The 14,541-nt window shown below is 42.6% G+C and overlaps 2 protein-coding genes across 2 annotated transcripts in view; one reads left to right on the top strand and one right to left on the bottom strand.

The window, feature by feature from the left end:
• The window catches only part of LOC311037031 (replication protein A 32 kDa subunit-like), a 469,874-nt gene that overhangs the window by 94,789 nt on the left and 360,544 nt on the right, over window positions 1-14,541 (top strand). The gene's annotated exons all lie outside the window — the stretch shown is intronic.
• Window positions 1-14,541, bottom strand: part of arrdc1b (arrestin domain containing 1b) — a 62,546-nt gene that overhangs the window by 4,054 nt on the left and 43,951 nt on the right. Inside the window, exons 4-7 of the mRNA XM_084046262.1 lie at window positions 6,609-6,763; window positions 3,970-4,152; window positions 2,873-3,049; window positions 1,107-1,572 (exon numbers count right to left, since the gene is read on the bottom strand). Coding sequence (XP_083902388.1) covers window positions 1,107-1,572; window positions 2,873-3,049; window positions 3,970-4,152; window positions 6,609-6,763 — 981 coding nt within the window. The remainder of the gene's footprint in view (window positions 1-1,106; window positions 1,573-2,872; window positions 3,050-3,969; window positions 4,153-6,608; window positions 6,764-14,541) is intronic.

The following is a 14,541-nucleotide window of genomic DNA, read 5'->3' as shown; positions in this document are numbered from 1 at the left end:
TGAACATGTTGTAGTGTGATCAGGAAACTGGTCAAATGGAATCATTAACTGTGATAATGATAGTATGCCTAGTGATTGTACAGTATGTGCGATTTATTTGTGTGCCTGCATATACAGTACATATGCTGCAGGCATCCCTCCATTCATACACCTTTATGCTTGCCGGCAGTAGTGTCCATAGCAGGTTCCCATTTAACGCCCTCCAACTCCTTTAATTACTTCGCAAAAACATCAAAATTTTCCCCACATATGATACATGTTCATGTGCAAAAGGTAGACAAGAGACAACCACGTCTCCACTGATATATGTGCCCCTTCTTCTTCAGTGGAAGAGCATAACGCATGAGGAGGAACACGCTACCCTTCTCAGTTCCACTCCTCGCTGAACAATCTATAGGAGTCGCTAGTGTATTGATAGAAAACGCCCCTCCCCTGTGTTTGTTGGAGCAAACGCACCGTGGAGGATTCAAAACCCAGTCTCCTGTGGCAGGCAGCAACTTTAGCCGCGTGCCCAGGGGTCATCGCCATGCTGGCTTGTGGTGGACATTTTTTGTCAATTTTCTTTTTTTGCCATGGACATACAAATGAGCAGACAATAATATTACTAGAAACACATAAGAGCTATAGCCTTAAATGACATTTGCATATCTGTAACTCTGAGAGTGCATAAATGTGCACTCTCAGAGTTATGGGGGTCCTTGAAAATAAAAAAGTCAGAGAACCGCCGACCTAGTGGACTCCTAATGTGCCATAGTGTCGTGGTAAATCAGTGTCATAAATATTCTGAAGAAAACCTGGACACTGACAGTCAGTAATTAATTGGGTATTATGATAAAAATGACAAAATTATAACGTGAAATGAAAGAAAAAACAAATCTAAACTTTGCCACGGACAACGCCAAGTCTTACCAGGACAAATGTGTACGGACACAGCGATGACCCCTGCCTGCGCCACCCCGTATACCACCGCAATGTATTTCTTAATGTAATGCTAAAAACCCCAAACTGCTACATGGAGACAGCTGCTGCAGGGCATTAAGGTTTGTGCAAAACCACTGAACATGTGCGCGTGTGCGTGCGTGCGTGTGTGAATGCACGTGACTGACCATGCGGGTAGTCCCAGCTGCTGTATTCCGGAGGGAGGATAAGGGAGCAGGACGTGGGGACGGGCGTGACGTCTCCTTCGGTGAAGAAAGGTATGGTGGCCCCCGTGGACACGCAGAACATGGGAGCGGAGGACGAGTCACTGGCGCCCGGCCTTCTTTGGCCGGGCGGGAAGGCGGCGCCGCCGCCGGGGGCCTGGCTGAACGCGCCAGGGGACATGCAGAGGGGCTGGCCCGACGGGTCTTGCTGAGAGTGGCTTTTGGTGGGGATGGCCTCGCTGGCGGGGCCCCCCGCACACAGCTGATCTTCCTCGGGGTCCTCCTCGGCCGGCGGGGCGCTAGGGGTCACCCCGGCCGCCGGACCCGGGGCCGGACTGGAGGTCGCGGGTCTCGACGGGGACAGGTTCACGGCGGTGTTCCCGATGTAGATGGGCAGAGTCACCACCGCCTCTGGAGATTTTAGTGATACCTGCGACAGTCGTAAAAAAACAAAACACGCTAAGCTCAGCTGTGGTTTATATCATCGATGTCACGTGGGAACCATGTATGTCTAAAACTGTTACTTTTCAGGAAATGGAAAAATTATTTGTGTTTTAGTGCAGGGGTCTTCAACCAGTGGTCCCTGAGGAGGTTCCAGGTGGTCCCCAGCTAAATTATGGAAGAGTTGGTAACCAAATGGACCCATATACAGTAGATCTTCAACTCTTGAGAGCGTAAAATGAAACCAAATGGACCCTTGCGGGTCCATTTGGTTTCATTTTACCCTCTCAAGTGTAAAATGATTGTTAAACATCTGCATTACTTACAAATTTCATCAAATGGCGGTCTGTGACTCAAATGCAGAATAAATAATGGACCTTGATATGAAAAGGGTTGAAAAACACTGTTCTAGTGGATCCAATGTAGTTATTTAGTCACAAGCTCTTGTGAATACTTTTCGTTGGCAGACTTAACCACTTCCTACCTGGCATATTTTGGGCATGTCATTATAGGCGAAAAGCTTCAAAAAAGAATTCTGTCCAAGGTTTCTGCCCAACGGCGACGATGTGAGTACCTGGACTTGTGTGTGTGTCTACGCTCATTTCACAATGTTCTCTGCATGTTGCAGCCTAATGGCCAATGTTCCAATCTGGAAAACAAACAGTCTAATGTTGTTTTTTCTATCAATTAGCATGTTCCTGGCTTTGTGGATGTAATATGGTGCAGTCAATTGGCCGCATGAGTATGAGAAAGGAACAGATTTGAGTCCTTGACTCTGCTCACAAAGAAGAGATTCAGACATTTAAATAATTCAAATTATAGGCAAATCAGGCAAAATATTCTGTTTAAGCAAGTGGATATCTACATGCACAACACATATTAGTACTTCTACTATGATTCACTGGAGAGATCTGCTAAATATGGACAGGCAGAATTTCACTTATTTATTTATTTATTTGTATGTTTTCATCCTCTATTTAAATCACAGTAAGGTAAGATTTTAGAATTTGACTGTTTATCCACACAAAGGTCAATGTGATCACGTTTCAAATATTTCAAAAATATTCAATCCTTTCATCCTTTGATACAACAAGAATCCACCACAACATACATTCCAATAACCCATTAAAATGAACTAACAAACTAGGATTGTTTCTGAAATACAAACATAATCAAACATGCACAAAAAGCACACGCAAAACAAACACACATCCCAGCACGCACTCACACACACACACACACACACACACACACACACACACACACACACACCACACACACAAACTCACCTGAATGAAGTAGTCAATATCGATGAGGCTACAACAGGAAAGTGCTGACTGAGGAAGTGGAGGAACGATGATCTGCTCTCTCCATTCTGCGTGCTTTCCAGCTTTCACCCCGGCTCCCTCCACCTCTGCTATGGTCCTCAGATCATACACAGGCCGTTTGCTCTTATACGTCACTTTCTAGTAAGGAGGCAGTATTTCACTTTGGTACACAGCAACATCTGCAGTATGCATTTCAAATAAAAACACTCCACACTGTTTGCTGCCTGTGTGGGACATTAGATGTATTACAATGGTATTCAAAACGTATTCCTAATAGCTGATAACTGTAATGGATACTACTAATAATACATTAACTGAGACAATGGATTTACCCTCTGTTCAACAAGATGTAAAAGTAAGTGTGACTTTTCCAAAAGGTATATCTTATTTTGGAGCAAAATGACTACTTTCCAGTGTGCAAAACTCCCTGTCTCCATCACCTATCATGACTATCATCAAAACTCAAAATCTAATATTTGGCTGAATGCCAATACTTGAAAGAATTAAATAATAATACCTAGTGCCGTATGTATGTTTTGAACCCATTAAGACCTGAGGCCGATTCTACAAAATATGTCTTCTAAATCCTAACAGTTTTCCGAAAAACGTATGTTTCCATGTCCTCAAATTTTCATGTCAAGGACCCCCAAAATGATATGTATTTGGCCGCGGACCCCCATCTCAAAATGTTTTGTTCCAGGGACCCCCCAGAAGCAAAGATTTGAGTAAAAAAACGTTGCTTTAAAACACTATACTGTATTTTCAAAGATTTGCACACATTTTCACGATTTTTCAAAAATAGCAGATCTACAAGCTCGTAGCGTGGCACTCGGTGCCGCGCTATGAGCTTGTATATCTGCTATTTTTGAATAGACAAAGTGTAAAATAATCATTTTTAGCTCAAATGAAAAAGTGACACAGATGCGTTCCAGGTCTTAATGGGTTAAACAAAGCTACCCTAATACAAATATAGCTACAAGGCAAAACAAGGTTTGACGAAAATGACATAATCATCATCATAATAGTTAGATTACTGTTAATGTTATAATAGCTGTTACCTGTATGAGACTGGCCAACACACATCCTGTGTCCTTGCCCGATTTGTTGTGAATCTCCGCGGCTAGCCTGATGACCTGACCGGGGATGTAGCCTCTCAGGTCACAGTGAGCTTTCAGCATCAGGGTTCCTGTCTTCACCAGGAGGTAGCTGAACTTCTTAGTGGTCACAGCATAACTGGGTTGCTGGGGGAGACAGAGGCAAAACAAAAAAAAGAGTTGTTTATTGTTTTTCATTAGGAGCGCCCATTAGCCTGACTCCACAGCGACAAAAGCTCTCCCTTCCTGGAAGCCAGTGGTGTAAAAAGTACTTAAGTAAAAGTATCAATACTGCAATGTAGAAACACTCTGTTAAAAGTAAAAGTCCGGAATTCAAAATTGACTTGAGTAAAAGTACAAAAGTATTGGTATCAAAATGTACTTAAAGTACCAAAAGTAGAAAGTACTCATTATGCAGAATGTCCCATTTCACAAGTTTTCACATGTATAAAATCTACAAGCTCACAATGCGTCGCATCGAGACACGTTGTGAGCTTGTAGATCGGCTATTTTTAAATGGCAGAAATGTAGATAGGGCTGAAGTGGTTACTGTAGGTTTTGTAATAATAATCAAAATCTACAAAGTAACTAAAGTTGTCAAATAATTGAGTAAAAGTACAATATTTGCCTCTGAGATGTAGTGGAGTAGAAGTAAAAGTATTGAAAATGGGAAAAACTCCAGTAAAGTAAAAAAAAAAACTTAAGTACAGTACTTGAGTAAATGTACTCGGTTACTTTACTGGCCAAAACGCTGGGTCATTGTGGGTCGGTGTGGCGAAGAAGAGTGGCAAGGGGCAGAAAGACTGTGCATCGTCAAAGTGATGCATGAGAGCCAAGGAGGAAATGAATTAGAGGCAGCTCTGCCCTGAAATCGAATAAAGCTCGATGGAGATGGGAGCTGATCAAATCGAGAGTCCATGCTCTACACAGCTTCACTAAGTCCCTGTCTCTGCTGTACTTCTGCCTCCAAATCAGGGTTTCTAAACCTTTTTCATTTCAAGCACACCCAGTTTGATGTGCATTTAAGCCACTGACCCTCATTTGTTACAATTACTTTATCTCTGGGACTCCAATAAACACCGTAATATCCTCAGTGTGTATTTAACTCTTTAAAATGGAACCAATTAGACGCGTCCATTTGGTTCCATTTGCTCACTCTCAGAGGTACAGACCCATAATAAGGGTCCATTTGGGCCCTTGGTGGTCCCCGGACCCGACGTTGAGAACCAGTGCTCTAAAATTTAGAGTGTGGTTAAATATATCACAGAGATGATTTAGAGTCTAAATCATCTCTGTGATATATTTAACCACACTGGCATGGGGACCCGGCTCTCAAATGCCCATGACTGTAGAAAACGGTTGGGACATTCATAGGGCAGTGGTTCTCAAACCTTTTCATGTCAAGGACCACCCAAAATGACCCTTATTGGGGCACGGTGGCGCAGTCGGTAGCGCTGTTGCCTCACAGCTAGAAGGTCCTGGGTTCGATTCCCACAGGGGACGCTGTGGGCGCTGGGGGCGTGTTCTGTGGGGTTGGCGAAAGGGCCTTTCTGTGTGGAGTTTGCATGTTCTCCCCGTGTCTCCTAGGGTAGGTACCCTCACAAAAACATGCAGTAATCCTGGTCACTATACTGCCTCCCCCTGGTCAGCCGAGGCGCCTGATGGAGGGGAAGGGAACTGGTTGGAATAACGTGTTCCTTCCACGCGCTACGTCCAACCAGGGAAACTCCCCCCTGTCAGGTGACAAGAAGGTCAGTTGGCTCTCATGCATTGAAGGAGGCATGAGCTCGGCCCTGGCCTCCCTAGGTTGGCAGAGGGAAGGTAGTGCCCAGGATTACATAGACAATTGGCACTGGGTGTTAAAAATAGGGTTACAAAATCGTGGGATAAAAATAAAAATAAAAAGACCCTTATTAGCCCACGGCCCACTATTTGAAAAGATATGCCAAGGACCCCCATAAGAGAATATTTTTACTGCTCTAGCAGTGATTTTCAACCATTTTAATTTCAAGGACCCCCCAGTTTGACATGCATTTTAGGCTACGGACCCCCATTTAATGGCACTCCTATCTCTGGGACCCCAATTTATATAGAGGATATGCGCATGCTTAAAGTGAATGGCACATCGAGTGGCAAATCGACTGGCAAAGCAACATGCAAAATGAGTTTAACATTGTTTAATGTTGTTTAATGCAATCAGATATGACTTTTCTGTTTGGATGCATGGGCTGTCAAGGCCAGAAAGTATTTTTTTGACACTCAGTAGGCATTCCTGCATAACTTCCAGGTTTGATGATGATGTCACACGCATATCCTCTATTGTAAAATCAATGTGGGTCCATTTGGTTCCATTTGTACACTCTCAGAGTTACAGACCCATAGGGGTCCATTTGGTTCCTAACTATCTAACATTTTGCTGGGGACCCCCTGGAACCCTATCATTTTGCTGGGGGTTTCAGGGTTCTTGATGCCGCAATCCTTGAGGCATCAAGGACCCCTGGGGGACCCCGGACCCCACTTTGAGAACCACTGTCATAGAGGCCAAGTGTTTTGAAAAGCAAGCACTTATGGGAAAATCTCCTCAGGTCCCTCAGAGCTCTCACCTCAATGTCGGGCACTGTGTTGAGGTTGAGCGGGTTCAGAAGGTAGAAGGCTCTCTGGGCTTTGTAGTCCTTGGAGAAACGGGGCGTGTCGATGACGGCTCTCACGCGATAAACAATCTTCCCAAAGGGCCCTTCAAAGGAGGTCGGCACGGCGGCTGCGCAAGAGAAGGAGGAGATCAGCGGAAAACAATTCAAAACAGTCGTCTCGCATCGAAGACAATTAAGCGTGATCTATACTTCGTCATACGACGGTGTCCCGCCGCAAGAATAGCAGATATGCAAGTCCACAACGTGTTGCATCTCAACGTGTTGCGAGCTTGAAGATCTGTTCTTTTCGGTGTGCGACACTTCCGCCGCAACTAAGTAAATCAGGTTTAAAGGGATAGTTCATCCAAAAAGAAACTTTTTTTGTATCGATTAGTCACCCCATGGAGACTTGAATTCATGGATTTCTTTTTTGTGGCGCATTCCTAAGCCAATAATTTGATGACCAGCAGCGGTTCCGGTAGGAGACACAAAGAGTCTCCTTTGTGTCTCCTACCGGAGCCGCTGCCTACCGATCCGCTGGTCATCAAAATATTGGCTTAGGAATGTGACAAAAACAAAACAATATCCATGAATTCAAGCTCCATAGGGTGACTAATCAATATAAAAAAGTCATTTTGGGGGTGAACTATCCCTTTAAGGAAACCATGTGAGCATGATGACTAATAGTTGAAACTAACAGAGACATCAAAGCCATAAATCCATAAGAGGCGATACACATTTTTCAGTATACTTAATTGGCTCCTTAAGGGTTTTAGCTAGCACATGTTAGGTAAAATAATCTTCTGTAAGTTTAATTTTGGCTGTAAACATTACCAATGAATAAAGTTAAGGCAAATATTAACTAAGATTTTTATAGACACTCTTATTATCAACCTGTTAAAACCCACCATAACTCATTAAGGAAACATAATGAGCAAAATAGATATTTAAGAACCTCAATGGCTGCAAGACAATCTTTGGAAAAACATACGATCAGGTAGGTATTGGGAGACGGTGCTGAGAATAGAGTGAGGAAAAACCTCATTTACACTTGGTTCTACTAACGTTCGCCGAGTGAACATCTATTATTTGTGTGTTGCGGTCGTAGAGCGGTGGATAAATTAGGCTTAAGACAGAGTGGGCAATTATTATTATCAAGGCCTCCTCCTCACAGCACCGTCATCAATAAGATACACACTGTGTTAACCGGGAAAGCATCTGTCATTTCAGATTTGAACCCCATCTCAATGTTGTTCCCCAGAAGCAAAGATTTGAGTGAAAATGTTTAGCTTTAAAACATATATATAGATTTGCAAAAAAATTCAAAAATAGCAGATCTACAAGCTCATAGCGTGGCACTCATAGCGCGGCACTCGTAAAAGTACTAAAATGTTTGAAAATAGACGATCTACAAGCTCACAACGCGTTGCGGCGCGTTGTGAGTTGCTTGTAGATCTGCTATTACAATATCAAATAGCCTATGCAAAAAAATAGGGCTAAAGTGGTTAATGTATGTTTTATAATGTAATAATTTAAATCTGCAGTAGTAACTAGTAACTAAAATTTTCAAATAATTGCAGTGGAGTAAAAGTACAATATTTGCCTCTCAGATGTAGTGGAGTAGAAGTAAAAGTACTGAAAATTGTAAATCCTCCAGTAAAGTAAAAACACCTCACAATTCTACTAAAGTACAGTACTTGAGTAAATGTACTCAGTTACTTCACACCACTGCTTTGTACCCATGTGTATGTTTCTTATCCAGCAAAAAATGCAACCAAATGCTCTCATATTGCTAAGTTCTGTCTAACTTCCGTGTGAGCTGTTGTGAAACAAAAGCCAAATCAAAGTCATGAGATGCATTGAGCCCGGCCGTCTGATGTGTGCAGATCTGACTCATAAATCAAAGAGGGAAGAGGTTCTGTCTATTTGTTTACGGGATCCAGCGACAGAGGAGAGGAGAAAACAGGGAGGGTTTTGGGAGAAAGGGAAGGAAACGTAAGAAGAGAAGACCAAAATAACTATTTTGGGAGAGTGCTGTCAGGGAACAGAGGAGGATAGAACCAAGGGCGTGATTTAGACTTAAAGGGATAGTTCACCGCCAAAATTACTTTTCACCCCATGGAGATTTGAATTCATGGTAATTTTTTTGTTTTTGTCGCATTCCTAAGCCAATAATTTGATGACCGGCATCGGTTCCAGTAGGAGACACAACGAGTCTCCTTTGTGTCTCCTACCGGAAACCGATGCCTACCGGTCCGCCAGTCATTCAAATGATTGGCTTAGGAATGCAAGAAAACTAAAACATGTCCATGAATTCAAGTCTCAATGGGGTGACTAATTGATAGAAAGTTGGGTGAACTATCCCTTTAACCCATTTAGACCTGACGCCGATTCTAAAAACACCTTCTAAATCCTGACCTAAGTTTTCTGACAAACTTCAAATATTTATTAAAAAATTACAACAAATGTATGTTGCTATGTACTGTACATAGCAACAGGTACCCCAAAAGGGGTAAAAAGTCGTACAGCGGTGTTGCACGATATACAAGCTCACAACACGCCGTGTCATGGTGTGTTGTGAGCTTGTATATCTGCAAAAAAAAAAATGGAGAGCAACACCATGGTACGACAGGGCATAAATTAGGCTGAAATTCAATCATGCTATTGCTATGAATGCACTGACAAATTTGACGATAGAAAGAATAAAGTGTGACAACACAGGACACACTGAAACAATTTAGCAGCCTTCAATTTTATTCCATATCCTTTTTTGTATTGGATCTCACATACACACACATATACAGTACATACAAAGAGTTACATATTTACTTCTCTCTAATTCTGTCTTCTGAATGAATTTTGATAGGAAAAGGTGCTTTTAAAAAAAACATTGCAGTTCTTGCCACTCCCTCCCCTTTAAATCGGTTCGTTTTTCCCTTGATCCTCATTTGAATGATAATGTCAATGTCGGTGGCTGTTCTGGGGACGGGGCCTGCCTGCCGCTGCCAATAAGGATTAAAAGCAGTGCTGTAGTCTGGTTGCAGAGACAGCTTGGCAGGGCCCTGTAGCCACTGTGTGGGGGGGGGGGGGGAGACTGGAGACAGACAGCAGAGCAGACAGACAGACAGCTGCATGTCTCTCCTCGGGGACACATCAGAAGTCCTGTTGCTCGTGGCTGGCTGGTCTAAAGTGGACAGGAATCGTAAACACTGTGTCTGTGTCCTTGAGTGTGAACAAATTGATTCATTGAGAACGTCACAGCTGTATTCAGCTGAAAACGCCTTTATTTCAATAGCTAATACCCGCCCTCCACGCACGCACGCACATAGACATGCACGTGTGCGCGCGCACACACACACACACACACACACACACACACACACACACACACACACACACACACACACACACACACACACACACACACACACACACACACACACACACACACACACACACACACACACACACACACACACACACACACACACACACTTCATATTCTGTCTCTTCTTTTGGAAATGTTCAGTCCCAGGAATTATGTGTATTTGTGAAATTCTCTCTCAAGGGGTTGGCTGAGCGATGGTTTTGGTGGAGCAAAAAAAGGTAATTATATCAGAATACAAATGTTGAAGTAAACGTCATTGCTGAATTCAGAAATCATCCTAAGCCTTGCAGACTGGCACTGTGCTGCATGAAGCTGGTTTAGGTGTTGTTCAGTGTTTTAGTTGTGCATCAGTATGTAGCCCAGACGCTGCTGAGCAGTCAGCTTCTCATCTCCACAACATGTCTGCCTTTCCGTCTGACTCAGCCTCCAATACAAAGACAAACTTTGAAGGAAGTACAGAGGAAGTATCCTACTATACTCACTATGTTTAAGAAAGTAGGTAGCTGATATATTGCACTTTTACCTTAGCGCTCGAACAGTCGAAAAGCGTTCATTCGACTGTAGTCATGTATCTCAAGAACCGTCCGACCGACAATTATTAATAACATGTTTCGACAACTTGCAATATCCTCACGGCCCACCAGGGAGCTCTGGACCACCGGTTGGGAATTGCTGGTCTAAAGCTCAATTTAAGACTTAATCGTTGCTCGCCGAAAAGAACAGATCTTGTCAGCAAGTGACACAGTCACGCAACAGGGTATAAATTAGTCATTTATTCCTCTCTCCCAGCTGCTCTCTCTCTCTCTCTCTCTCTCCGTCTCTCTCATTGTTTCTGGGAACAAGGCCGTTCACCTCTTCACCTCAGCCCTTCTTATCTAAACCCATTCATCCCTCCAGGCCTAATTGCACTGGTTCTGTGGTACAGAGAGGCAGGGCTCTGCAGCTGTGAGTCCCGTAAGCTGAGTCAACCTCAGCCAACGCCTCCCTGGTGTCTGTGTGCACTTCCTTGTTCTCTGAGGCAGACAATAAAGCAGGGCAGGATGTAGCCTGGGTGTTCCTTTTCATATCAAGGAACGAGGAACCCCAAATTAACCCATGAAGAAGTGAGATACGATTCTACGTACGTCGTCTAAATCCTAACAGTTTTCTGAAACACTTGCTGTGTTGCTGTAATATCAGTGGTGCTCATACTTTTTCATGTCAAGGACCCCCAAAATGATGTGTATTTGGCCGCGGACCCCCATCTGAAAATATGTTGTTCTAGGGACCCCCCAGAAGCAAAGATTTGAGTACTTTTTTTTGCTTTAAAATATATATATTCAGATATTTGCACACATTTTCAAGATTTTTCAAAAATAGCCAAAGTATAAAATAATGGTTTAAGTTGTTACACAGATGCGTTCCCGGTTTTAATGGGTTAATATGAATTTGACACCCACATGCATCCTATGCCACATTTGTGTTTTTAAAAAAACGTTTAAAAACATTCCAAATGTTTCACTTTTTCCACATAAAATGGGTATAAAAGGGGCACAAGACAGACGGGTCCAACGGGTATGCTGACTGTGCGTACAATGGATACAATGGGTATTGCATAACCGAATGGTGCAAGCATTCCCGACCTGCATCATTCCCAACCTGCATCGTTCCCGAGTAGGCAGGTGCCCATTAACATGAACTACTTTTGCTGGGGATGGCTTGGAACCCCCTCAAGGACCCCTGGGGGTCCTCTGACCTCACTTTGAGAACCACTGGCCTATAGGATACTTTCTGCAGCACACTGCTTCAAGGCTAATTTATATTGTCACATCTATTCACAACCTGTTTTTCAGTTGAATGCCAGTTGTTTTTGTCGAGCTACAATGCTTGTAGATTGGCTATTTTTCATATACGTAGATGAAGTATAAAGTAGGGGTTAATGTTACATGTACTGTAATGAACAATATATGTTCTGTAATGATAATCTAAATCTGCACAGTAACTAGTAACTAAAGCTGTCAAATAATTAAAAGTACATTATTTAAGTAAAATGTACATTATTTCCCTCAGATGTAGTGGAGTAGAAGTAAAAAAACAACAACAAAACAACGGAAATACTCACGTAAAGTAAAAGTACTTTAAAATTGTACAGTTAAGTACCGTATTTGAGTAAATGTACTTAGTTACTGTCCACCACTGTTTATTAATCCTTTCTGGTTTTCAACTTCCTCCTCCTGAAACCCTAAACCCTTTAGACTCAGTAAGTCTGCCATTCACAAATCCCCATGTGTGCTCTCATCTTTCTTCAAACTTCTCCATCCCTCCTTCTCCTTTGTCCACTCCCTGCATCCCCACCTGACCTCTCACATTGTCTTTTATCAACTCATCTGTAAGCAGCTTAGAGGAAGTTTTATGAGACTTGACAGGAAAATCTGTAGTGTTATTGTTTCCGCCAGGCCGGAGGGACTGTTTTCGCCCCTGTCCGTCCGTCCGTCAGTCCGTCTGTTCGTCAGTGTGTGTGTGTGTGTGTGTGTGTGTGTGTGTGTGTCCATTTGTCTGTCTGTGTACAGCTAATCTCCGTCAACGATCAACGTGACACCGAGCACACACACTCTCTGTGGGCCAGAGCAGAACCTCCGACCAAAATGTAACCAGGAGGCAGAGACAATTCTTCTTACAGTGTGTTCCCCAACAAGTCTGGCACCAAGCCTAGCCTGTCCACTATATTCTCCTTGTAGTGTGACTGAAGCACCCCATATTTCTAGAGTTTCTCCTCATTTCACATCCTTTTAGATCAGTGGTTCTCCCAGAGGCCTTGAATGCACTCCAGGCGGTCCCCAGCCAAATGAGTTATTTAACATCAAAATCAGTTTAAACATTTTAACCCTACATAGATTGGCTTCAAAATAGCCGATCTGCAGGCTGTAGATCTGCTATTTAAAAAAAATCTTTGTAATATTTTTGAAACATTTTAACACACATTTTGTATGGATGTGTCCCTGACACCAAACCTTTTCAGATGGGGGGCAGCAGCCAACTACATACAGTATTAATTTGGGTGTCCTCGACATGTACATGCATGAAAAACACTGATTTAGACAAACACCTGCTGCCTCTGTGTCTATGAACAACCAGATATTGATTGCAATATCCTTGACAGCATATCTTATTGACGCCGGCAAACTTGTAATAAGTGATATTGACAGCAACATGCTTGTCCCCAGAGACAGCCAACACATCCACCGACACCTGATCATCCCTGGGTCTGGATCAATCTGGGTTTCCCCTTATCTGACAGACCTGTTAAGGCCTTAAAGGACTATTCCAGCATTAATACATGTCATTGTCTATTCACAGCTTCAGCCATAAACAAATATCGACCATTTCCCCTTCATTTTAGACTTAGCATTTATCTACATTTCGTCCCAAGTTATCAAAACGCTACCAAACCTTCCTGAAGAATTTGGTCAATGTTGGCTGAACACAATTGTGAGGTTAATAAGTCATGGACGCTTCAATTTCACAAATCAATCTTTTCTCCAGGGTCTACTTTTGAAACCAATCTGTGTTCAAAGTGCAATAAAACACCATGATGACATGACTTTGACTAAACAGAGAGTCTAATGACGGCGTGGCTTCCCTGTACAATCTGTCTATGGATAGCACGTTTACTACTGTAGGCATGCAGCCAGTTTGTGAATGAAGCATCAATGTTCTGCTAACGTGAGCTTAACAGCAGCATGAGGTGATCTGAAATTGGCGTAACATCATCAGGTGAGCTGTGTGGTTTGCTGTGATTGGTCTAGTGACACACACACACCAAAGCTTTTGGCTGTTTTGGCCCAAGTCTCTGAACGTTGATTTCCATAATATCATTAAATCAACGCATTGGCTGTGCTTAGGAAAGTGATCGACAGCATGATTAGGGATAGTCAGAGCTAAACATGCCAGTCCACCAGTATGACATGTTTAGCCATGTTTTACTGCCTGCAGGGGGCAAAGTTTGTGTGTAGCCTGCAGTGATCCACTCTGACTCAACACAAACAGGGAGTAACATCAAAGGTTATTGTAGTTTTACATTTTTCATTTCAGTTCAGTTCTAATTCGTTTTTGAAATGGGTTTTGCTAGTTAGTACAAAAAACAAACAAAAACAATATTGAAATGCTTAGTTTCAGTATATATTTTTTGTTTGGTTTAGTGTTAGTTTTTTATTGTAATAATATGGGGTATTTGTCAGGGGTGAGATTCAAAAAGTATTATGTATGTAGATTATGCATGAAATATTGACAAGGACTAAAACTTTTTTAGTCTTTATTTAAAAACATTCTCACTATGATTTTTGTTAGTTTTGTAAACACACACTATTTCAGTTAGTTATTGTGAAGCCTTCTATTTAACTCAAATGTGTCACCTCTAGCCTTAGTTATTTTGTTAGTCGTTTAGTTAACCATAACCCTAGTTAACATGTCAATGTGCCAACGCTCTCAAGATCCCCAGGGGTCTGAGCGGGGTAAAAAGCTGTAGGCCGTGTAGCAAAG

This window comes from Gymnoscopelus microlampas, assembly GCF_963454915.1.
Source record: "Gymnoscopelus microlampas genome assembly, chromosome: 21".
Lineage (NCBI taxonomy): Eukaryota > Metazoa > Chordata > Actinopteri > Myctophiformes > Myctophidae > Gymnoscopelus > Gymnoscopelus microlampas.
The sequence above is the reverse complement of the archived record's forward strand: the minus strand, read 5'-3'. Positions and strand labels throughout refer to the sequence as shown.